Consider the following 26,632-nt stretch of genomic DNA (forward strand, 5'->3'; position numbering starts at 1 on the left):
ACTGGATAGTGTTACATATTGTTACAGATACAGGCCTAGAACATACCACTGAAGACAAACATCTGGAGAAATGTTAAACACCAGATGGTCTTAACATTATCGGCATTGTAGGTTACGATTTTAACCATTTGGTGTTTGTGATTCAGGCAAGATGCAAAATTCTAACTGTGATCTATGACTAGTATAGGCAGGCTTGTACATAACTATAATTTAGCAAATATACTACACAATAAGTGAAAACCACAATAAATTCCCCTGTAGACAGAAAAGAACCAAATAATTGTAGCGTTTTCTCTCCTTAGACCGCAGAAATTGACCACAATCAAGAAATAATGCCATTGTAAATAAAACAGAAAACTAGCAGCGTATGCCATGCTTCTGCCATATGAATAAACCTCTGTATGTGGTGCTCCAGTTCTAAGTAACTCTAATTACTAACTGGCACAGAGTATTGTTAGAAAACAAACATCTGATTAGTTGTTAAGAGTTATTATACCTGGAGAAAACCCTCCATCTGTTGCCAGATTACTCTTAAAGGGGTTGTTCACCATAAAAATTAATTTTAGTATAATGTACCGAGTCATATTCTGAGACAATTTGCAAATGGTTTTCATTTTTTTTATTTGTGGTTTTTAGCTTTCTTAATCTTTAATCTCCCCTCCGAGCTCCCACAGAGACCAACCCTACTCACCAATTCGCCTCCCAATCTCTCCAGTTTTTCAGCTATTTGGTTGCTAGGATTCAAATAATTCCTAGCAACCATGCATTCGTTTGAATAAGAGACTGGAATATGAATAGGAGAGGGCCCCACTAGAAAGATGAGTAATAAAAAGTAGCAATAACAATAAATGTGTAGCCTTACAGAGCATTTGCTTTTTAGTGCCTCCCATTTGGAAGCTGGAATGAGTCAAAAAAAGACAGTATATAATTCAGAAACTATATAAAATAAATAATGAAGACCAATTGAAAAGTTTTCAGTGGAAAACATGAAAAGGAAACTTAAAGGTGAATCAAGTCCACTCAGTAAATATAAGTATATAATAAATTATATTGTTTGAATTATAGTATTCCTTCTCATATACCTCATCCACAGATCACTATGGCCTTTTACCTTTGCTTTGGTCTTTTGTATGAACCAGTTATTTGAAAACTCAAAAGTGACCAAGTTGGGAAGTTAACAGCTAGTTTCTCCCTCTTCTGTGCTTTTAGTGCCAGGGTGCGACAGCTACAGCTTAGAAACATCTCCTCTGTCTGTTCACCACCTCATATGTTCAGTACATAATAATATTTTTTTCATTCTCCTTATGTGAACTTGATTTGTATTTAACTGCAAGGAGGCCCAGAGGTGGAAAGGCCTAATATTAAGCCAGGAGATAAAACCTTTTCCCACTTCAGCTCCGCTGAGATGGGAAAAGTACAACTCTTTCTCTGCCCTTCTCCAAGCATGAGGATGAGGGATAAGGGGGCCAATAAATATTGCCTGGGGGCCTGTAAAGGTATTCACAGGGACTGTAAATGTAACACACCATTTTATATTTTCATGAAAATTAATAAATGTATGATAATGCAATGAAATAAGTATTTAACATCTACCAGCACAAATCTGATATTCTTCCCTTTGTTTACAGGGAGCAGATGAATGTTTCAAATGTGCCCACTATTCCGATGGTCCATTCTGTGTCAAGACTTGCCCAGCTGGTATCCATGGAGAGAATAATAGTTTAATTTGGAAGTATCCTGATGAAAATGGGGCATGCCAGCTCTGCCACCCAGAATGCAAACTGGGGTGAGTGTAAACAATAAAAAAACATTTTCTTTTACAAGGAAAACAATATCCAAAAATCCGTTATTGATCTTATCCCTATCTGTAGGCCTACAGGTCCTAAAATAACTTCTCTCAATGATTTCCACAATACCAGCTGCTCAAGTGACTATTGCCCCCAAGAATCAGGGTGTATTATCATTGGGAGGCAATGGTCACCATTATTCAGATAAAACAGGTTGAACATAGCACAACAACAGAACAGAATGCAACTCAACACTATCGATCAATAATAAATCCCTTTGTCTTCCCCCCCCAGCGATGTTTTAACACTTGTTACAGATATGTTACTCAAGTGACCTGTCAATGACTATTTAGCTGGTCACAACTAAAGCTGAGTAGTTATGGCTGCTATAGAAGCTTTTACCGTTAATTGATCCGCTGCTCTTTGTACTAGATTGATGTATTGTTAAATCAATGGGGACCAGGTTGAGCGACATTCTGTTGGCTTGTTAGATGGATGGAATGACTGATACTGCCACTAAAGAGATATTTTTCTTCAACTTTTAACACATCACAGGACATTAAAATACAGTAATGTTTTTTCAATAAACTGCCCCATGCTCCTTGCAAGAAGTGATAAGTAGGTTTAATATAGATATCCAGCTGTCTGTCACTAATTCGTTTAGCAGGAAATATTCTAGGTTAATACATATGTTAAAGGGGACCTGTCAACCAAAAAAAATATTGCAAATCCTATTTTATCAAGCTAGTCAAGCAAATTGAACTTTAATTACACTGTTTAAATTATTTTAATCTTGTTTCCTTTGGTCTGGGAACTCATAATTATAGCAAGCAGGCAGGAGCCATTTTGTACACACGGTTAAGACAAGCCTTGCATCATCTCAGAATGTTGTTTGTGCACCAGAATGGGGGATCTGATGTTCATCCACATGCCCTGGCTACACAATTAAATGGTAAAGAGAACTGGTGGAATGTGGGGAGAGTAGTGACATCTAGTAAGTGCTGAATGGAAAGTGAAAGTAATTGCTTGCGCTGCCTCTAGGAGTCAATAGCAGAGGTCCCTTGAACTATTTGAAAATGTTAATAGCCTGCACAGGGTCAAAACAATGGGTAGGCAGAAAAGGTACCTGCCTAGGGTGCAAGGATGTGGGGGCAATGAGCAGGTACCTGTTCAAAAGTCTTCTGCCTACCCCTCCTCCTTCGCTCCCCTCCTGCTCTTGCCTCCCTCCTCTCTCCTCCCCTTCCCCTATATCATGCTCCCCTCCCTCTGTCACTCCCCACTACCTCCCTTCCCCTTCATTACTCTCCCCTCCCTCCCTTGTCTTCTTATGGTGCATGCGCAATGGTAAGCATGCACGCACATGGTAGGGGATGCGGTTGTAGCCGACTGGGTACCTAGGGTGACCTGTTTGCTTGGCCCGTCCCTGAGCCTGCATGATATTTGAGTTTATTTCTGAGGGTTTTTCTGAAAACTAGTTCAGTTTGAGCTATTTAAGTTTTTTTAAGCTGAAAAACTCAACTAATTTGAGCTTTCGGTTTCGCAACTTGAACTTACAGAATCAAGTTTTTTTCCATTCGAGTTTTTTTCTTAAATGAGAAACCATTCAAGTTGTGAGTTCATTTTTGTTCATTTGAGTTCATTCGAGGTATAAAAAAAAACTCTTAACATTCGACCTTTGATAAATAAAAGCCCCAAAAAGTGTAGCAAAATAGAGTTATAAGGACTAAAGAATGTTCTGCTGATAAGTGGGTTCAGTGAAATAATCTGTCAATGATTATGGCTGAACTTGCAAGGAGACGGACGCAGCAAATAGAAGGTAAGTAATAGAAATGTCGGACCTTGTCACAACAGAACAAGCGGAGTTCGCATCTGACACTCGTGTTGTGTCGGATGCACGCTGCGACAAGGTCCAACATTTCTATTACTTACCTTATATACGCCACATCCACCTCCACATATGCGCTTCCTCTCATCGCATTGTATCAGAACAAGCCCAACATGGAGTTCAGCCCTAAAACACTTATTCCACCTGTGGCTATCCAATTTAGAAGTGTAGCCCAAAATCAGTCTAAACAGAAAGATGTTATCATAATGCAGTACTTCTCTATTCTGTAGGTATAGCAAATGAATATAGTTATGAGCAGAAGGTGGCCTGAAAGCAACACCTGGCACTTCTCATTGTGTTCAATAGGAATTTGCTTGATAGCACTGGCACCTTTTAGGTGATAGGTGAAAATATGCACTACAGTGGTTTTCGTCTTTTAATTTTTTTAATTCGATTGGTAAAGCCATCATAGTAATCTAGATTTCAAGGCTAATCCCATTATGTAATAAAAGGCAGTAAATTTGTCCAGAAAATACCAGGTTCCCAAGCATTGTGCATAACGGGTGACATACCTGAATAGGTTGCTGTTCCTAAGCAAACGCTCTCATCTGTATATAAGCACTGCATATTGTTGAGGTTTACAGTTTCTTAATCATCAGGTAAGAGTTAATCAAGATCTAGAACACATACAGGCTTGTTAGTCAAAATGACTAATGAAATCTGGCAGAATTACTAACCTGTCATTTGAATCTTCTGGAAAACTTTCATTATCATTGTCAGTACAGGCAGGGAATAGACTTTGATTCACAAAAATAGGTAGCACAATATTCTGACTTTTTACCCATAAGCTAGTCTGCTATTGGTATATTTGGAATTTCTAACTGTGGAAATTAGTTAACTGTCATTTTTAAACATGTACATATAGGAAAGGACTCAAAAATCATCCAGGCTAGTAAAAGTCCAATAATGTTTATTAACTACACGTACTAGTCAGTGTAACCTTGTGTATTTCTCACGTACAAAGTCAATTAATCACGTGCTTTTTGCATGCTTCTTACAATGGCCTTACAAGAAGTTCCTCCATGTGAAGGTGTGTTTTACTTCATTATGTGTCGTTTTTTTGAAACCCCTCCCTAGAGTGACAGGAGATTATTTGTATATATTAATCTCCTGTCACTTTGGGGAGGGGTTTCTAAAAATGACACAATAAAGAAATAAATGATGTGCAAAAAGTGATATAAAACACATCTTCACCTGGAGGAGCTTATTGGTTATTAGGTTAAAGGGTTTAAAGGGCTCATTTTTTAAGGCCACTGCAAGAATGAGACAGATGGAATTCAAGTTCATTGGTATTTAGTATACAACGCAAGAGTTACCTACTGGTGGGCTATTGTTACAGCACGGTGTCTGCTGTATGGTTTATTTTCCTGAAGAGTTTCATGAGAGCCAGAATTTCATTGTGGCAGTGGAAGAGGAGGAAATGTAACCCAGATTTTCTTTCTTTTTATTCAATAGATGTGCGGGACATGGCATAGATGGATGCCCTCCTCCTTGGTAAGTTTTATACAAGAATATTGGAAACATTATGGTTGTAAACATCATAAAAGAAGTTTTAGTAAAACACATCAAGCATTTAATATTTCCTTCAGTATGTAGAGTATTGTACGTGCACCTTTAAAGCTCAATACATGGTGCAAAAGACAATTTGGACAAAGCTCAACTATACCAATCCTATTGTTGTAGCATCGGGTACAAGATGCTAGTCCCACTGTCACCAGCTTTTATCACTATATGACTAGTATTCTTACCCTACCAGTGTGAATATGTGACAGGATTCACTGGATCTTCACCTGTATAGATTAGAAAAACAATACATCAAGAGGACTTATTTACTATAAACAGGGACACAAGTGCTGAAGCACTAACAGTGCAAAATGTTGTCCCTTTAGAGCCTAAGGACTGAGCACTTATTTTGCCAGCAACAATATAATATTTAAATTCAAATTGACAGCTATGTATTAACATAACAACAAAAATACAGAATGTAACGTGCCTCATTTTTATCTTACAGGTCATACCACTCTGTTGCTGCAGGTGTTGTTGGAGGCATCCTTGGAGCTGTCGTGATTGGACTTGTTGCTTTCTTCTTTATTAGAAGGAGTCGAATTAACAGGAAACGTACCCTACGCAGAATACTCCAAGAAAGAGAGGTAGGAGAATATACTGTATCCAATGTCCCGCTCGTGTGCACAAAAATTTTTGAGGCCAGCGCACAACAAATTGTGATGAGCACATAGAATTTTTGGTGAAAACACAAAATTTTGTATTAATTCTGACCTAAGCGCACAGTTTTTAAAAACTGCACACACAAGTTTAAAATATGCGGACAAAAGAATATATTTGTGCACATAGCCGAGAAGGAATTAGAGGGAACATTGACTGTATCTATTTGATAGATCTGGGGTGGGGGGGGGTATTTTTGTCAAGTGCTACACAAGAAATAAGTCAGCAATGTTGTTTTTATTTATGGTAACATACCGGTATCACAGACCTGAAATAATTCTTCGTATGCTTTTTTATTATCATTCCATTTTTAAGGAAAAACAAAGTGAACATTTAAATATACATTAGTTGATGCAAAGAATGCATAAGGTACAAAGCAGAGAAAACTGGCCCTACTGTATATATATAGTTGTAATTCTTAAAGAGACTTCTGAGTTCGGAGGGTAGCAAATTGGAAAGGGGACATAACAGTGTTAACAGCACCAAATAAAACATAAAATTATCCCAAGTTTCATTCTGCTGCCCTTAAGGAAAAACTGTTCTACCCAATCTCAGGAATATAATTTACAAACCAAACTCTAGTGAGTCATGGGGCTGTTCTAGGAGTCAAATGTTAAAAATATTCAAACTTGCATGCGTCGTCCTTGACCTCTGGTATGCACTATATGAATAAACCACAAGAGTGCAGAAGGTCATAGGGTATAAAGCAATAAACATTTGTGGTGATGCAAATTTGATAACCATTACTTCAGCCAAAACCAAGTTTCAGTAGTTGAGAAGTATCTTTATCATTTGAATTAATCACATTGGACATACAGCAACATGTACTAAATGTCTATCTCATGTCATCATTTTTAATAGCTGGTTGAACCTGTTACCCCCAGCGGAGAGGCACCAAATCAAGCACTTCTCCGGATCTTAAAGGAGACAGAGTTCAAGAAAATAAAAGTTCTTGGCTCTGGTGCATTTGGGACAGTTTACCAGGTAAGATAAAATTACAGCACCTTGCTAGGTTTTGTAGCTAAGCGCATAACTGCTGGATTGAGAACTACCCATGCTACCTCACAAATAAAGGCTGACAAATGGGCACCTGTAAAGAAGTAGCACAGTATTGGTATCTATAAAAGTGCAGAAGCTCAACTCTGATAGCCAGAAATAATTACTATCTGAGCACTCCAATAAGACACGTGTTTGCCATGAAATAGTTTCCTTGTGCTTGATCAACAGTTTATAAATTTAAGTAAACGAATGATGTTGTTACTGATGGCACTGAAGTTATAAAAATCCATATAAATATGGATTTACCTTTGAAAGTTTTAATAATTGCAGACATGTTTGAACACTACTGTATATATAGGGGAATACCAATGTGCAGTTTTAAACTGGAAAATTGGGTCATTATATGCCCTCGATTCACCCACACCACACCTACTCACACCCTATATCTTCCAAACTCCTCCCACGTCCCCACAGTCACTTTAGGGTCCATAATACAGCACTGTCTCACCAAACAAGGTGGAGTTGGGAAGTACGGGTTCACTCTGTTTTATGTTATGTTTGTATTTTTAATTTCCTCTTCCATTTCACTGCTGTTCCAGTAACAGTGGTTAACACCCATGCCATAATTGTATTCAGCTTGTGTATGTTTAGCTTGTATTATTCACAACTACATTGCTATAACTGAATTATATAGAGAGAACTGTGTGTGAAAGAAACATAAACCTACACAACAGCATCATTATTTTTTAATTTGTGTATTTTATATATACCCATATATCTGAGCTGGTTTATTTATATGGAAAGTACTAGTCATAATTTGTGTAAAGGTTGAGAGTTCAAAGGTAAGGTACACCTTGCACACAAACCTTAGTATTATTTTCCAAAATGGGTGTCAGTTACTTACCTGCAATGTACAATGTAAGCTTGGCGTAATTTCCTTCAGCAGCACCTTAATTGAGAGAAATCCATGCTGAGCTAAAAGGATTAAAGGGGCTTTGGGAGTTACTTTTATCACGGAAAACCCCACTATTTATAACTAAGCCGGGCAGGTGCTTCTGTGTTTTGCAGAGTATTGGGTGACTAATAAGAATGATGAATTTATTTAATCAGGGCCTATGGATTCCTGAAGGGGAGGGCATCAAGATCCCTGTTGCCATTAAGGAGCTGCGAGAAGCCACGTCCCCTAAAGCCAACAAAGAAATCCTAGATGTGAGTATTTTACATAAGAAACCTATTTGATTTCAGACAGTCATGTTAGATGATACTTGAATATACTGGATGATGTATGTCAGATAACAACAACATACATGTTATGTCATAAATTGTGGTCTCACAGTAATCGCACGGCTAGCTCTCTCCATTGGAAACAGTAAGAAATAACCAGAGGTCTTTGTGTCAGAGACCCCAGGATTAAGGAATCAGCTTTATAATCAACAACAGTCAAGAAAAAAACAGCGGTAGCCTAGATTTACACCAGGCAACAAATCTCCTTGTGTGCCAGTACCAACTGGCAAAATTTTCAATTAAAAAATTTGAAAGATTTCCATTTCAGAAATCTTAACAAGTTGGGATAAAAATACAGTTTTAGTTTTCCCACAATCATATTTTTTTGTGTCTGGTGGGCAGCTGAGCAGGTGGGGCAACTGACAATGAGGCACTGCACATGCTGTACCCCTTTGGAGATTTGTTTGCCCTTATTAGTTACACCATTGCTTGAGACAGACAGTTCTGTGCTCTGCACATTGTGATTAGTATTACATAGTCTACTCCCTCAAGCACAAGTGCGGTGTTCATGGGCACCAACGGGAATCATTTTGCACCCAATAGCGCTCTTGCACTTTGGTCTGGGGCAATAGTACGTTCTTATGTGTCAATACATAAACAGTGCAGGTACGTTTAAGTGCTGTTACACAATCTTTTGGTTTGATGACAAATAACAGCTCTTGTAACCACAATCCCCATAGGCTGTTTTAGGGATGGGTTTTCAGCAGATGCCAGGCATAGTTTTATTAGATCACATTGTACCTCTGTAATCTCCAAGATAAACAGTTCAAAACAAGGAGGTACCTTTTTGTTTGAAAATCAGTGTTGAAAAGTGTAAGAATGTAGGAAAAAAGAAGGAAAAATATAAATACAGTGACAAGTAAAACTAATTCACCCACCTCTCCCAGATCTACTGGAGAATAATGAACATTTAGGGGTCTTTTCCTCCTCAAAAGACTTTCACTGCTGTATATTCATATGTATAATTATTAGAGATGTCGCAAACTGTTCGCCGGCGAACTTGTTCGCGCGAACATCGGGTGTTCGCGCTCGCCGGAAGTTCGCGAACGTCGCGCGACGTTCGCCATTTTGGGTTCGCCATTGTTGGCGCTTTTTTTTGCCCTCTCACCCCAGACCAGCAGGTACATGGCAGCCAATCAGGAAGCTCTCCCCTGGACCACTCCCCTTCCCTATAAAAACCGAAGCCCTGCAGCGTTTTTTCACTCTGCCTGTGTGTGCTGAAGAGATAGTGTAGGGAGAGAGCTGCTGCCTGTTAGTGATTTCAGGGACAGTTGAAAGTTTGCTGGCTAGTAATCGTTTTGATACTGCTCTGTTATTGGAGGGACAGAAGTCTGCAGGGGTTTGAGGGACATTTAAGCTTAGGTAGCTTTGCTGGCTAGTAATCTACCTTCTACTGCAGTGCTCTGTATGTAGCTGCTGTGGGCAGCTGTCCTGCTTCTGATCTCATCTGCTGACTGCTGCAATAACAGTAGTCCTTGTAAGGACTGCTTTTATTTATTTTTTTGTTGTTTTACTACTACTACTACTACTACTATAAGAGCCCAGTGCTATTAGTCTAGCAGTGTTGGGGAGTGGGACTGGTGTGCTAATCTGCTGCTCCTAGTAGTTCAGCAGCACCAACTTTAATTTTTTTTTTTTAATATTCATTTTTTTTTTATTTTACTTTTTTTTATTTTACTACCGCTGTAGTAGTGTATAAGTTGACCTTTTAGGCATTATTTGCCCTGTAGGCATTATTTGCACACTGTTTTCTTCAACCCGCCATCTAGCTGTGTGACCTTGTTCACATTCTGTCTAAATATCCATAATATTACCGTCTCCAGAAAAAACACCGGAGTGACTTTTTTCAAGCAGCCATAATATATTTTACGTAATCCGTATCCACCGCTGTAGTAGTGTATACGTTGACCTTGTAGGCATTATTTGCACACTGTTTTCTTCAACCCGCCATCTAGCTGTGTGACCTTGTTCACATTTTGTCTAAATATTGATAATATTATCGTCTCTAGAAAAACCACTTGAGTTACTTTTTTTCAAGCAGCATTCATATATTTTACGTAATCCGTATCCACCGCTGTAGTAGTGTATACGTTGACCTTGTAGGCATTATTTGCACACTGTTTTCTTCAACCCGCCATCTAGCTGTGTGACCTTGTTCACATTCTGTCTAAATATCCATAATATTATCGTCTCTAGAAAAACCACTTGAGTTACTTTTTTTCAAGCAGCATTCATATATTTTACGTAATCCGTATCCACCGCTGTAGTAGTGTATACGTTGACCTTGTAGGCATTATTTGCACACTGTTTTCTTCAACCCGCCATCTAGCTGTGTGACCTTGTTCACATTCTGTCTAAATATCCATAATATTACCGTCTCCAGAAAAAACACCGGAGTGACTTTTTTCAAGCAGCCATAATATATTTTACGTAATCCGTATCCACCGCTGTAGTAGTGTATACGTTGACCTTGTAGGCATTATTTGCACAGTGTTTTCTTCAACCCGCCATCTAGCTGTGTGAGCTTGTTCACATTTTGTCTAAATATTGATAATATTATCGTCTCTAGAAAAACCACTTGAGTTACTTTTTTTCAAGCAGCATTCATATATTTTACGTAATCCGTATCCACCGCTGTAGTAGTGTATACGTTGACCTTGTAGGCATTGTTTGCCCAGTTTTTTTGGCCGCAGCCACTGAAGCACAGAGGCCAGAAAAAATATGCCATATAAATGCTGAAAATAGTCATTTTTTGCCATACGTTGACTCAACGTATATGGCAAAAAATGACTATTTTCAGCATTTATATGGCATATTTTTTCTGGCAACTGTGCTTCAGTGGCTGCGACCAAAAAAACTGGGCAAACAATGCCTACAAGGTCAACGTATGGCAAAAAATGACTATTTTCAGCATTTATATGGCATATTTTTTCTGGCAACTGTGCTTCAGTGGCTGCAACCAAAAAAACTGGGCAAACAATGTCTACAAGGTCAACGTATGGCGAAAAATTACTATTTTCAGCATTTATATGGCATATTTTTTCTGGCAACTGTGCTTCAGTGGCTGCGTCCAAAAAAACTGGGCAAACAATGCCTACAAGGTCAACGTATGGCAGTTGTTTAAAGAGAACAGTAGATTACTAGCCAGCAAAGCTACCTAAGCTAAAATGTCCCTCAAATCCCTGCAGACTTCTGTCCCTCCAATACAGAGCAGTATCAAGCAGATTACTAGCCAGCAAACTTACTATCATCTGTCCCTGAAATCACTAACAGCTCTCCCCCTACACTATCTCTTCCAAGCACACACAGGCAGATTTTTCAGATACATTTTTGCCCTTGATCCCCCTCTGGCATGCCACTGTCCAGGTCGTTGCACCCTTTAAACAACTTTAAAATCATTTTTCTGGCCAGAAATTTTTTTTTTAGATGTTAAAGTTCGCCTTCCCATTGAAGTCTATGGGGTTCGCGAACCGTTCACGAACCGCTCGCATTTTTGCGCAAGTTTGCGAATATGTTCGCGAACTTTTTTTCCGACGTTCGCTACATCCCTAATAATTATATTATATGGTTATATAATATGTTCTCCAATGAAATGCCTCCCCAAACAAATGTATCACCCACTTCCTAGTTCTCTTTGGTACATTAAACTCATAATAAAAATTAATTTTAAAAACTATAACTGTTTTTGACCTGTCAATGGATAGTGAATATAGTGTTTTAGTGAATATAGTGTTACATTAAGATGCAGTCATATGCAGCAGATTTAAAGGGGTAGTTTACCTTAAGAATGATATGGATGTCCTTATTAGCAACTTTTGCATTGGTCTTCTTTTTTTTAGTTTTTTATTGTTCTTGAAGTTTGTGCCTTCTTCTTCTGCCCCTCTGTAGTTTTTCAAAGGGGGTTACTGACCCTGGCAGCCAAATAATGATTAGGCATAATGTTAGGCAACAATTTAATTGTTTCCTTTCATTGTATTAGGTTTCTATTTGTGCCTATGCCTACTCATATTTATATTTCATATTCAATAACAAATGGTCTCAGAATCTCACTGTCTACATCATACGGAAAGCTAATTTAAAGGTGAACTGTCCATTTATGTGCAGGTGCTTTAGCTACCTGTGTTTTAGGGTTGCCACCTCATCCCTTTAAAACCGAACACATATGGAATACATAGTCTGCATGGCTAATTAGCAATTAATTTACATGCATCTAAAAGAATTGCTAATTAGCCGTGTATTCCATATGTGTTCGGTTTTAAAGGTGTGAGGTGGCAACCCTATATCCACAGGACAAAAAAAAACACAGATAGAATTGAGTGTATAAAGAGTTAATAGCTCTCTTTTTTATTATAGCTTTGTGCCATGGGCCATCTTAAAAAATAGAAAAAACAAAAAGCATAACATTTTTTTAATACACCTACACCAAACCATAGTATCCATTTGCAATGCAATTGGCGAATGGTCTTAATTAAATTCTTTAAGTAATACCATGTGTGCAAACACATCCCCCCTGAATAGTGGCTATGAAACCACTGTGTTTCTGGGCAAGCTGAATAGAATGTCTGCCATTCCCATGTTTTATTCCCAGCAAGCAATTCCCCGGGAACCATCTCAGCAGTTTGTGTAACTACAGTATGCCAGTTTTGCGCTGGCTGTTTTAGACTTACTTTTATTCATTTACGTACAGTACTCTAGACCATAAAAAAATCTGCACTCCCTGATAAAATACCTGTAAAATAACATTGCTGCAAAAGTTCCAGCAAATACAGAAAGTCACTCATCAGCATTCTTATCTGTCCCCTCAAAATAAGCAATATAAAACCTTAGAAAGCTAGAAAAATAAAAATTTTTTCATTAGAGTAACACGAACATTTTTATATGAATTATTATCTATTTTCAATGCCTGATCAAACTTACAGCAAAAAGTGATAGTATCCCTTTAAATCCTTGCCCAATAAACCGTCTGTATATAAAATATATATAAAATATTTACCTTCAGTTTGCAAGATCCACATTACCTCAAACATAGCAATTACTTCCAAAGTAAGTAGCCTGAATAAAAATGAATCTGGCCAGTTTGCCAATAAATGTAAACCCATAAACAAGAAAATTATAAATTACAGGAAGGTCATCTCCCTTAGACTCCATTTTAATTCAAAATTTTAAAAAAAAGGTTCCTTTTTTCTTCGTAATATTAAAACAGTATATTGTTATTTATCCTAATTATGATATAATTAATCTTTATTGAAGGGAAAACAATCCTATTGAGCTTATTTAATGTTTACATGTTTTTTTAGTACATTTAAGGTATGAAGATCCAAATTATGGAAATACCCCATACCCGGAAAACCCCAGGCCCCGAGCATTCCAGATAACATGTCCCATACCTGTTTAATAATTACTATAAAAGTTCTTTGCTAGATTTGACCCTGTATCATTAGCACAATATCTAATCTGAGCTGCTTGTAGCAACACATAACTTCCAACTGTCCTGTTTTCTGCTTGACAGTCTTGATTTTGACAGCTCAGTCCGCAGTTCTGGGTTTCTTACTGAAATGTCCCGACTTTCTCTTTGATCGCCTGCACTGACTCGAGAAAAATATACAACGTTTCTGAAACATAATTAAAATAAGAACCTTTTTGGCAGAGAGCCCAGAACAGCCATCAGGTGCACTTGTATACATTTGTAACAATTTAAGATAAGCTAAGAAACAATTGTTTAGGGTAGAGACATATGGTCAGATTCCGACTAATCACCCAGAAGTTCCTGTGCACGACTTCGGAAAACGAAGTATTCCAAGTGCCATCCCGCCAATGATTTTCATTTTAGCAGGCAGGAAGGCAGTTCGGGGAGATTAGTCGCCAGGCAACTAATCTCCCTGAATCTGACCGTGTGTCTCTGCCTGTGTCTTTGTCCGTAAGATAAGCAAGTCTTTTGGGAGAACTGAGACTAGCATCTTAAAGGGCAATTCAATTTCAGTAGCAAAACTGTTATAACACAAACATTGCAACTCCTACAAATGTGTTCAAACATTCATAACCTGCTAAATTTTGTAAAATGAACATGGTAATTAGAGCTGTGGCCATAAAATGGATATGCTCTAGACATGCATTCTTCCTTTATTATATCTTTAATTCTTTAGAGCATGTGTAGAGTATACACATACTAATCAATATATATATATATATATATATATATATATATATATATATATATATATATATATATATATATATATATATATATAAAAATTGGAGTAAATATCAAAGGTGCTGGGCATGCAACTGCAATAGGGCCTGCCCTAGACTTGTTGGGGCCTTCAGGGCAGTGAACTATGTTTTGAGTACTGCCATGGGAAGCTGCCTATAACAAGTAGTAACTAACAAAAAGTGATAAAAGTCCAGCAAATTTCCATAGGGTACATAGATCTGTACAGGTGTCTAAAGCTGATCCTTTGCTCACTTGCTGAGGTCAGCTAACAAGTGGATCTTTGTCTAAACTGCCCACCCTTGCACTGTTGATCAATCTGGTCAGTGGTCAACAATCAAATTTTACTGTAGCCCCACAGAGACCTGTCAGGCACAGATTACTGCAGCCATCTCCCAATGGGATTTTGAAGCCTGTCTGATTTATATCTAGCCGAATGTCAGGCAGGCCTTCTAGAGTCCTCCATACAAGGTCTAATAAACTGCCAACTTGTTCTAGGGAAGCCAACGCTGTACCTTTTATCAGCCTGTATATGGACAGATTTCAACATATATAGTAAATAGAAGAGTGGAGAGGATGATTATACAGGGCTCATTATTCTACTAGGGAGGAGAGTGAGAGTTGTTAATGCTAAAAGCACATTTTGCATTGTATGTATGACAGAACACATTCTCCATTCAAACTTATAGTTACACTATAATGGAGTCAAACGAATTACATTTTTTTTAACTGTTTTATCTTATAGTAGCTAGGTCTTAACAATGGCTGCAATGGAGCTGTTTACTGTGCAGGTAGCTGTGCATAAAACTTAATCTATAGGACTTGACTGATAGGGTGAATATTTAGCTAATATTGTGTCAAGAAAATTGTTCTAACTTGTTTCTTTGTTAGCTAGGGAACTAATTTTCCATAATGCAAAGCTTTACATTAACTCAAGGACTAAAGTGCTGCCTGAGTGTTCTAAGCACAATGAAGAGCGAGGGAGTTGGAAGGCTTCACAGTGGAATGTATGTTGGTGCCAGTCCTGCCCGGAGCAGCACAGATGTCTGCATGTTATGCAAACAATTTACGGCTGCAGAATAATTACGAAGATACCAATACTGCTTCCTATATTAGCGATAGAAGTACAGTTGCCAGATCACAGTATAAATTGGCCTTGTACATCTTTGTTCTTTACATTCACACTAGCAGAAATAGCAACAGAATTGAAGATCAGAGTTAACCTGCCTGTTCCAAAGCTGTCCATGTTCCCGTCGAGAAATACATGAGTACCCTATTGTATCATTAACAATACCTTAATATAATTACAAGTGTGTGCTGTCTGATGTTTTTTTAGGAAGCATATGTCATGGCCAGTGTGGAGAATCCCTATGTTTGCCGCTTGTTAGGAATCTGCCTGACCTCTACTGTCCAGCTGATTACCCAGTTAATGCCATTTGGATGTCTCCTTGACTATGTTCGAGAAAACAAAGACAACATTGGATCACGGCATTTACTCAACTGGTGTGTGCAGATTGCCAAGGTAACTATCCCATTTTGTTCAGATATTATATTTACGGCGCCTTTTTGATATTTAGGTCAAGAAATAGGTGCCTAGTGAACAGATTTAATAGATAGGTGATAGACAGATTGTATGCCTCTACCATCCCACTCCTATTTTTGGGTTTAAAAGTTACTGGGTCTCCTAGGAAAATGGCAGGGTTTGGATGGAACCAGGCAAAGACATGGTCAATATCCTAAAAGCATTAATCCTATACAAACACTGTTTATTAGATATACCTATGTGCTAGGTATGCTGTCCTACCCTCCATTAATGGCAGAACTATCTAGTTTACAGCTATTGGAATGGCACAGCTGCACAGAAGCTTTATATGTGGCTTAAGCTTTTTGTATCCAAAAGTCATTGCACCTTATATCTAGTAGGTATATGCTTTGTTTTAACAACAGTTAACTTGCAAATGGTCATTATAGCACACGTCAGTTATCCTTATGCACCTCCAATAAGAGAACAGTGCAGGAAATACAGGAAGAAAATATAGATACATCTATAATAATCATTTACTTGTAAATTGCAATCTCCTACTAACTGGTCTTCCTGAATCCCATCTCTCTCCCCTCCAATCAATCTTAAACTCTACCAGGATCCTTTTGGTCTCTCCTAAAAGGGAACCTGCTCAACCCCAACTAAAATCCCTAGCATGGCTGCCTGTTATGCAAAGGATGGCATATAAACTCATTCTATTAACATTCAAAGCCACTCCTCTGCTCCTTACTGCATTTCTTCTCTTGTCTCACTGTACGTTCCTGGTCGTCTTCTCCTCTCCTCTCAGAGTCACTTTCTTTTCACACCATCCATATCCACTCTCTCGTCTCAAGCCCTTCTATCTTGCTGCTCCTTACCTCTGGAATTCCATCCCTGAATTCCTCTGTAAGGAATCCTCTCTCAATCTCTTCAAGAAACCTTTTGGAGCACTAGAACGTTAGCCTAGTCCTGTACCTACTGACTATGCCTTACCTTGTGCACTTTTTTTATGTCCAATTTGTGCCTGTATGTAAACCTCTAATCCACATAGACTGTAAGCTCTACGGGGCAGGGACCTCCTTCCCACTGTCTCTTACCACATAGCATTTAAGCTCTTTGTCCTGAAATGAACTCTGTGTATATTTACTGTGTGATTTGTCTTCCCATGTATACTTTAATATATATTGTACTTTTATGCATTGTACAGCGCTTTACAAATAAAGTTATATGTACATGCATAATTATGGCTCCAGAAAGAGGCTGAAGAGGATATACTATATGCCAGCTACTGTTAATGCTTACTGATCAGACATTATAGGAGACTCTTATATTTATTATTATATTTTAGTTTCTGTACAGAAGAGTAAAGAACAGGAGACTTTTATAGACATTAAAGAAATCTTTACCAAAAAAGAATCAAAGGGAAATCTTTGCATTTTAATGTATAAAACATGAAAGGAAGGAGAATAATAGAGCAGGAATACAGATGTTTGCTGTACTGAAGTCAAAAGCCTCTTTCTTTTTATTGAGAGGAAGTCAACTGACCCTTAGCAAGTCTATAAAACTACAGAAAAGCTGTTTGCAATGCAACGAGAAAACAATGAATCCAAGTTCCCCAATAAAGTGATAGAAATGGAAAGCAGCCATTGTTATAGATCCCGACCAAATCAAAGCAGGGCATGGGAGATGTGTTGATGAATTTGAGGAAGTGAACCCATTTGATGTGCATGGCTGAAAATGGATGATGGGGGCCTCGGGGGTGGGGCAAGAAAATAACTAATAATGTAAAGTTAAGAAGTGCATTTCATTTCTAATATACTATCTGTCCTAGAATGTCAAGATCACATTAATAATGAAACATTGAAATAACAAGAATAATATCAGTTGATGCAATTTATAACATGGAATTGTTTTATGCTAATGCACACTTAAAACTATGCAAACCAGGAATAAATGAACTAAACTAATTAAGACAAATGCAACTTATATAGCAGCAATCCAATTCGAAAATCAGTAATATTTCTCTCTTTTAGGGAATGAATTATCTTGAAGAAAGACGTTTGGTGCATCGTGATTTAGCCGCCAGGAATGTTCTTGTTAAAGGCCCACAGCATGTCAAGATCACAGATTTTGGGTTAGCAAAGCTTCTGGGAGCAGATGAGAAAGCGTATCACGCAGAAGGGGGCAAAGTAAGTTGTAGTATATAATTCAGTAAAGTCCCTAGCACTCTGATTATTCCAAGGAAACCCTCATCAACATGATTTCAGTTTTCCTAGAGACATAAACTCATCATATTTATTTAATCCTTAGGTGCCTATCAAATGGATGGCATTAGAGTCAATCTTGCACAGAACCTACACCCATCAAAGTGATGTTTGGAGTTACGGTAAGAATTTAGACTACTTCACTCAATCATTCAGCCGCAAAAAAAGACATATTAAAATACAGTATTTTGGCATTTGCAGTTAATTGTATGTAAATACTGCATTATATTCTATTGAAAGAATAAGAATTAAAACTACTGTTCCAGCAAATCAAAAATGAACTACTAAGTAAACATAGTTCTATTGTTCAATTACACATTGTTGCCCGTTGTTGCTGATAAATACAATACGCCTATAGGCAGTGTAGGACCAACGTATAATGAGGAGCCTTTATGTAATATGTAAGCATACAGATTTTGGTAATACTACATCCTATGAAAGGCAGGATTGTGAAATTACATTTCCATTAACTGATTGATTGTAAAGTGTCATTGTTAAAGCTTCTTTTTCTCGGCAAATCTCCAGGGGTCACGGTGTGGGAATTGATGACATTTGGTTTGAAGCCCTACGATGGAATTCCAGCCAGTGAAATTTCTAACATTTTGGAAAAAGGGGAACGTCTTCCTCAACCACCAATCTGCACCATTGATGTCTATATGATTATGGTCAAATGTGAGTTGCTAATGGGTGGTTATGGATTGATATATGTACAGGCACTTTAATTTAGACCAGTGAAAGAAAATAATTTTCCTGGAAATGAAAAATTGTGTTCAAGCCATCCCTATCCTTTCTCTTCTGGATGATTATTCCACTCTGACCCAGGTATTGGACCTGTTGGATCTTCATAACTTCAATTTACAAAAAAAATTAAACATTAAATAAACCTAATAGGATTGCTCTGCTTCCAATAAGGATTAATTATAGTTGGGATCAAGACCAAGATACTGTTTTATTATTACAGAGAAAAAGGAAATCTTTTTTTTTAATGTGAATTATTGTTTAAAATGGAGTCTATGGGAGATGGCTGTCCCATAATTCTGAGCTCTCTGTATAACTGGTACCAGATAACAGATCCCATACTTATAATGAATAAATGGCTGTGTTTATCTGAAAATGCTCTAGTTACTGTTATGCATTTTATATAAAGATGGAATAGGAATTATCTGACAGCAGTAACATATTAAAATGTTATCACTGACTTCTTGTGCTAAATTGTGCAGCAGGAAAGATTTTCAGATTATAGGAGAGTAGAAATGCTTTACATTCTGCCCTCAAGAAAGTTATGCACATTTTTGAGAAATTCATTAAATAAATAGCATTTTTATAGATTAAACACTCCCTTAATCTTAAATTCCTTGAAAGAACACTGCAAATAAAATGTACTTTCTACTTGTGCTTAGGCTGGATGATTGATGCAGAGAGTCGTCCAAAGTTCCGGGAATTGAGTGCTGAATTTACCAAAATGGCTCGTGACCCAACCCGCTACTTAGTCATTCAGGTAAAATTTACTACTTAAAGTGAAAGGATGCCAGTTCCTTGTACTAGTTCTAGTCATGAGTTTGCGGGTTATTTACTAAACTCTGGTCATGCTTTTATGGGGCAAAACTCGAATTTTTCAGTTTTTTTTGAAAACTCAAATTTTTTGAGAATTATTAAAGCCATATGCAGCAAAAAGACTGAATCCAAAAATCCGCCATCTCAGACCTGCCGAGGCTGTGTATAAGTCAAGGGCAGAGGTCCCTATCCTGTTGCTTAAGTTTCTGTAGTCTGCATTGGAATTAGCCAGAAAATCTGACCTTTCCAGGAATAAGCCAGAAAAAAAGGGAGATATTCGGGAAAAAAAAAATGTACAATTAGGATTCTCGCTCGATTTTATCGAGCTTTTGCCCAAACCAATTAAATCTAGCTTTTTTAATAATAAATAAGGTCAAATCAGGTATTAGAATTTGGTTATGTTTTTTTTATTTAAAAAATAAGATACATTTGGATTTTAGTAAATAACCCTCCCCATCTTAGTTTAAAAAAAATATATATATACTGTAAGTAAACCAAAAATCATCAATACATTTTGGTTATTTTTCAGTACTGTTAGGGAAGAGGGACATTTGCTTCAAGCTGATTATGACATTTTTTAGTAGTCCGTACCTTAAAAACACCATTCTGTTACAATGGAGCATACGCCACCTAGCTGTCATCTCTTTCTTTGAATCCCCCATGTTTGTTCATTGAGATTATAATGTGGCCATAACTATATGTTTTCTTTAATACAACAGGGGGATGATAGAATGCATTTGCCGAGCCCTGTTGAATCCAAGATCCATCCTGCATTGGTTGAAGCAGGTCTAGGTGACATAGTCGATGCTGAAGAGTATCTGTTGCCACACCAAGGATTCTTCACTAGTCCCTCTAATTCGAGAACACCTTTACTAAGCACAATGGTAATTTAAATTTTTTTTTGCTTACTGCTCTACATTTATTGCCAGCTTGTTACTAGTTACTAGTAGGAAATTATATATAGGTATTCAAGAGATAGCACATTGAATGATAATAATAGGGATGTTGGGGAAATAGTTTGTGATTTCTAGTCAAATACATAATGGTACTTTTTTTTCTACTTCACTAGAAATGTTTATAGAGAAGTTTTTTTCTTAAAGTGATTCTATGTCTCTTTCATTTTAGAGTTCTACTAGCAACAACTCACCTGTCATCTGCATCACTCGGAACGGGGTATGTTTTCTCTATAAGCCTTTATGGTATGGGGCAGGATTGGTCTCATTTTTTATTCATCATGTTGGTAGTAAAAGTAAACGATTTTACACCTAACATTTAGGGCGTTATTTAACATTTCTGGTTGAGATTTTTTGGGAAAAAATTAGAATTTTTAGAGAAAAAAAAACTTTTTGAGATTTATTATACCTCTAAGCTGCAAAAAGTCAGAATTTGAAAATCCACCATCTCAAACCTGTCAAGGTCATGTAGAAGTTAATGGCAGATGTCCTTATATGAAGACATCGTGATCTGCACTGGGTTTTCCTCTAATAATTCCAAAATGGTATTCGGGGTGCTAACCCAGAATAATATAGCGATTCGGGCATCAAATCTGAAAAATTCATACGATTAGGGTTTTACCTCTAATTTGTCGAGTTTTTTCCCGACTTGACTTTCTCAAGTTATTCGATTGATAAATAAGATAACATTGTGGATGGGAGTTTGGTCAGGCTTGGTTTATTAAAAATATGATACATTTCGTAAATAACCCCCCTTAATTTATTCTCATCACCCCATCACTCATACTTTGCAGAATTGAAAAAACCTTTGTAACCATGATCTGGTGTAAAATACGATTGTTGGGAGTGATACAGCTTAGCCAGTGTCAGACTGGCCCACCGGGAACCAGGAAAACTCCCGGTGGGCCCAGGTATCAGTGGGCCCTCCTGCTTCTTAACAATTGGCTTATTTCATGGCCATTAGCTATTTCGATAAGTATAAAGAGACTAAATAGCTGGAATAATAGGTTATAGTATGTAAAGAAAAGAGAATAGAGGTTGAGTGAGGAGAGGAAGAAAATAATAATTAGAGTAGGCCCCTGGTCTAAAGGTTTTTGGGTGGGCCCCTGGTCTAAAGGTTTTTGGTGGGCCCCTGGTGTCCCAGTCCTACACTGAGCTTAGCCATCATTGCAATAATCCGTACAGGAAATAATGTATTATATAGACATTTTAAGAACTGCTTTTTATAAGGCCAAAATATAACATTCGCAGAGTGTCAATATTTATTGTTACTATTTTATAACGTTATTCAGGGGCTGCCTGCTAGAGAAGACAGCTTTGTTCAAAGATACAGTACCGATCCAACAGTCATTTTGGAAGACAGCATTGATGATGAGTTCCTGCCTGCGCCAGGTTGGTATTTATTAGAAAAGAGAGAAACATGTCAGCCTTGGAAATGTGTTCACAGCTGGGCTTGGGAAGAGTGTCATGTTCTAAATGCACATAGGGAAAACAAATAAACTGCATCTCTGTATGGTGACAGCCTCATGCTTTCACAGTCAACATATGTTTGAAATTGGACTTTGTGCTGTCATGATGTGTTAATTGGTCAGTCCAGTCCAGCAGGAAATGCATTAATCCTCGTCTAGATTGAGTTTAAAAATATAACTGGACTGGAGGATTCATTTTAAGTGGTTAAGATTATTAATATATTACTTTTAAATGTCTTACTTTTAAAGCTTTGCTATATTTTATATAGCAGTTGTTGGGCATCCCAAAACAACATTCCCTCACTGTGTACAATGATATATTTTTATTATTACCTTTAAATCTTATCCTCTTACAGAGAAGGTTCATACTCACACATAATAATTAGTTACTGTAATGAGAGCATCTATTCTAAAGGAACATTAAACCAAATCTTACAGAAATGTTTTAAATCTTTTTCAGAATATGTAAATCAGATGGTTCCAAAACCAGTTGTCGAGACACAGACAAATCCAGTATATCAAAACCTGTCCCCCTCGGGGAATACTGTGTCTCCTGAAGAGAACCTTTACCAGAATTCTCACAGCAATGGCCTTAACAACCCAGAGTATTTGAACGCAGGCCAAACCTTTGTACCTAAAACTGACTTTGATTATTCCTCTATCTGGGACCAAAAGGCTAACATTCAGATAAACCTGGATAACCCTGACTATCAGCAGGACTTCTTTCCAAAAGAACCCAAAACCAATGGACATTTTAAAATTCCTGCAGCGCAAAACCCTGAATACTTGGGTTTGGCACCTGTGACCGATTATATTGAAGCTTCAGCATGACCACAAGGACAGATAACATTACTGGTATCCTCTTGTTGGGGGACTCAGATGGGTTTCTTTGGCCTTTGCGAAGATATGGAACCCACTGACTTATGTACAGTACTTGTATACTTTGGCCAGGACATTGGAGGCACATTATGGATGGTTAGTGGAACAGTAGCTTGGACGTGGCAAATGTTTTCTTCATTGTTGCTTCAGCAAACCTTTTATATAGAAATTATATATATATAAATATTTTTTTTATTCCGTACCAAAAAAACATTGAATTCATTTTTTTTTTTTACAAGTTATAGCAATTATAGCACCTTTTTTTGTAAATATTGGATTGCATTTTGGGAAGATTCATTTTTAATAGCAAAACTGTCAGCGCACAGAGGAGCACATTTTGGTGGTAACACTTGGAAGAACGATAATGATTTCCCCACTCACAGAATACACTCAACCAAATCCGAGAAATTTCCCGTGACATTTCGACAACTGACTTGGCAATTTGATCACTGGTACTCAGCAGGGCAGTTGATCAAAATACTAGATATTGTTTGTTCTACCCAAAGAAAATAATAACCTTGGCTAAAATTAACAATTATGAATCCACATTCCTCTCGCTGTTAATGGATTACAGCACCCTCACTAGCCAATGACACTGCCATTTGGGGAACCCTTGGCCTTGCTTCAGCAAGATGCATGTATGTCTTGTCAGCTGTCTGTTATGAGTCTTTAAAACCACCCAGACTGTGTTTTGCATAGTGGAAAAAATGTATTTCTAAGCAGATTTATGATATACATTAATTAATATATCTCCGTGGTTTAAAAGTTATGTTTCAATGAAATTGCAATTGAAAGCAGTGTTTGCTTATCTTGTTTCAGTTTCTCTTCCCAATTTTTTTTATTCACAAGTCAAAATTAGTAGAGAGACTGTAAACCACTAGACAGATATTGCTTTCAATAGCAATTACATTTACAAATAAATGGCACTTATTCAAAGTGGTCATGCAGCCTGCCATTTACTTAAATTTAATTACACCTGCCAGTAGCGGGTTTAAGACAAAAAATGGACAGGCAGGTACATGACAGGTTGTATGGCCATAATTAGGCACTTCTCCATTGGCTGAAAAGTTTTAAATAATCTAAATCCACAGAAAATGTTTAATTTATATTTGTTGGAAACTTTAAAGTTACGTTTCGCTACATTATGCAGAAAAAAACCTTTTTTGGTGGACAAATCTTTTAATAAAGGGTGTAGTTATCAAAAACATATGCAGCCCATCATGTTTTTACACAGCCTTGGCCAAACTGCTAAAATGTTATAATCATACCAGATTAAATGCAATTCTCAGAATATATTAACATTAAAAAAGACAATCATTCTTGTCGGCACTTTAACCATGTTAGTATTCAAAGGATGTATCGATTTGATCGTGTTTATTAAATCAAAAATTTGAATCTGAGCACAAACATGTCCTATACAAGCATCTTAAAATGATGGAAATTCTACCATATGGTGAGTTTACTAGCTAGTTAGTTAGTACTAACAGCTAGGACAAGTAAGTTCTAAAGATATATGCATATGGGAAATGCCTTTTATATGTCATTTATTTTATATGGGATCAAAACATTTATTAAAGGTCTGGCAAACTTTTTTTTTTTGCTGTGAATTATTAGAATTCAGCACAACTTAGAATAATGTAGCCCTTTGACTTTATTAAATTGTGATGCGATTTATATAGGGGCTTTAGACCATCAGTTTCTATAATTCCCCACCAGACCTGGTATTAATTTGATTGCATGTTTTTTGTGTGTATGTCCTCATATAAATGTACCCAAAAGCTAAATGCTAGCAAGGCATTAATCAACCTCAATAAAACATGTCTTAATGGGAGGCGTATACACTGTCCACATGACACTCAATGAATTTATCTTCATGAGCCTAATGAAATATGTAAAAAAGTGTTTCCTTATGTCCATGCAGCCTACATTTTACTGCCATTTTTTTGGCACATGGTGAAATTATGGTAGAGCATGTTGTGACTCAATTACAGGTATGGGGTCCGTCTCCCATAGACTCCATTTTATCCAAATTTTTATAAACGATATCCCTTTCCTTTCTGATAATAAAACAGTACCTTGTACTTGATCCAAACTAAGATATAAATAATCCTTATTGGAAGCAAAATCAGCCTATTGGGTTTATTTAATGTTTACGTGATTTTCTAGTTGACTTAAGATCCAAAATATTTCGAAAACCTTAGGTTCTGACAATTCTGGAGAACAGGTCCCATACCTTTACTTGTGAACCAGTATAAGTAGTCCGCAATGAATACAAGTGAGGGTTCTATTTATAATGTTTGGGGTGGAAGTGACAAATAAAATAGTCACACCATTTAGTGACCTGGCTCTCATTTGAAAAACACTAGGAATCGATGGCAGAATTTTGTATGCTGTAAGCATTAAATATGCTTACTAACAATGATCATGCTATCATTTTTTTTGTGTTAGCAGCTGCTTTGGGAATCGCATACTTCACTACTGGATTTTGAGTTAGCTGTGTGGGTTTCACATGAGTTAAGCAGACAGAATGGACAGGTGCAAGTTCCATAGGAAGCCAATTCAAGGTCACTACTCTCTCATATTTTAATCATACAGTTCCGGTAGATGTATTGGCTTTCCAGCGCAATTAATAGACTGATAAGGGATTAGCAACTGAGGTGAACAGATGCTGTCTGTTTGTAGGTCACAAATGGGGAATGTGTCCATGTGAGGGCCTCCTAATAAGAAGGTGTGTTTTGTTATGGAAAATGGAAACAGAATGATGTTGTGTATGTAGCTGGAAAACCATAGGATAAGGCATTATAAATCTAATATATTTCTTGATGAATTTATTGGTACAAAACACAGTACAGTACTAAAATTAATTTAGACATACCGTCTACAACAAAACTAGAATAAATTAATTTAATAAATTCAAAGCAAAACTGGAATTTGGCATTGTGTGGTTGTAAAGGATCTCGGATAAGCACTAAATAAATGTTCTACCATTCAGCTTATGGAATTCTTATGATTAGTCGTAGAACTAAATGGGACTTGGCAGGTACAGATGGTGGTTCAGATGCCTTTGCCCCCAGTCTGCAGCTGGGGTAAGCACAACCAATTTAAGAATGAAAAGTACAGTACTTGTTTGGACATGCTTTAAAAACCACCTGACGTTTTCTGCTGTGCCTTGGGCTCATTAGTATAATTTTTTTAAAGGGAAGTGAGTCACAAAGGCACTCCACCTATACACGCAATTACATAGATTCAAATACAGGTTACAAGAAAACCAGCCCAGAACACGTCTGCATGAATGAGGCTCCCTAAAAACAATTATTTACATAAATATATAGGAGGTCTTGAAGCATTTAGTTACAATTACATTGATTCTCCAGCTCTATACCAATGTGACAGCATTTTTTCTGCACTGATTTGATTTATTTGGGGATGTAATCCTTGCAATTAGAAATCTACCTGCTAGGTAGATTGGAGATTGTTTACTAAAAATGCATTGCATTTTTTTTTTTTTTTAGAGGGGACCCGTCACCCGGAAAAATTATTCCAAATCCTATTTTATCACATTATTTAAGCAAAATGAACTTTAATTACACTATATAAATTATTTG

The 26,632-nt window shown here is 37.2% G+C and overlaps 1 protein-coding gene across 1 annotated transcript in view; it reads left to right on the forward strand.

The window, feature by feature from the left end:
- The window catches only part of egfr.L (epidermal growth factor receptor L homeolog), a 135,385-nt gene extending 110,521 nt beyond the window's left edge, over nucleotides 1–24,864 (forward strand). Inside the window, exons 15-28 of the mRNA XM_018267536.2 lie at nucleotides 1,629–1,786; nucleotides 5,128–5,166; nucleotides 5,684–5,822; nucleotides 6,757–6,879; nucleotides 8,005–8,103; nucleotides 15,723–15,908; nucleotides 17,942–18,097; nucleotides 18,219–18,294; nucleotides 18,698–18,844; nucleotides 19,573–19,670; nucleotides 20,446–20,610; nucleotides 20,852–20,899; nucleotides 21,972–22,071; nucleotides 22,609–24,864. Of these exons, the coding sequence (XP_018123025.1) occupies nucleotides 1,629–1,786; nucleotides 5,128–5,166; nucleotides 5,684–5,822; nucleotides 6,757–6,879; nucleotides 8,005–8,103; nucleotides 15,723–15,908; nucleotides 17,942–18,097; nucleotides 18,219–18,294; nucleotides 18,698–18,844; nucleotides 19,573–19,670; nucleotides 20,446–20,610; nucleotides 20,852–20,899; nucleotides 21,972–22,071; nucleotides 22,609–22,979 (1,905 nt within the window). The 3' untranslated portion in view covers nucleotides 22,980–24,864. The remainder of the gene's footprint in view (nucleotides 1–1,628; nucleotides 1,787–5,127; nucleotides 5,167–5,683; nucleotides 5,823–6,756; nucleotides 6,880–8,004; nucleotides 8,104–15,722; nucleotides 15,909–17,941; nucleotides 18,098–18,218; nucleotides 18,295–18,697; nucleotides 18,845–19,572; nucleotides 19,671–20,445; nucleotides 20,611–20,851; nucleotides 20,900–21,971; nucleotides 22,072–22,608) is intronic.
- Nucleotides 24,865–26,632: the final 1,768 nt, after the last annotated feature.

The sequence above is a fragment of the Xenopus laevis genome, chromosome 6L (assembly GCF_017654675.1).
Source record: "Xenopus laevis strain J_2021 chromosome 6L, Xenopus_laevis_v10.1, whole genome shotgun sequence".
NCBI classification, from domain to species: Eukaryota; Metazoa; Chordata; class Amphibia; order Anura; family Pipidae; genus Xenopus; species Xenopus laevis.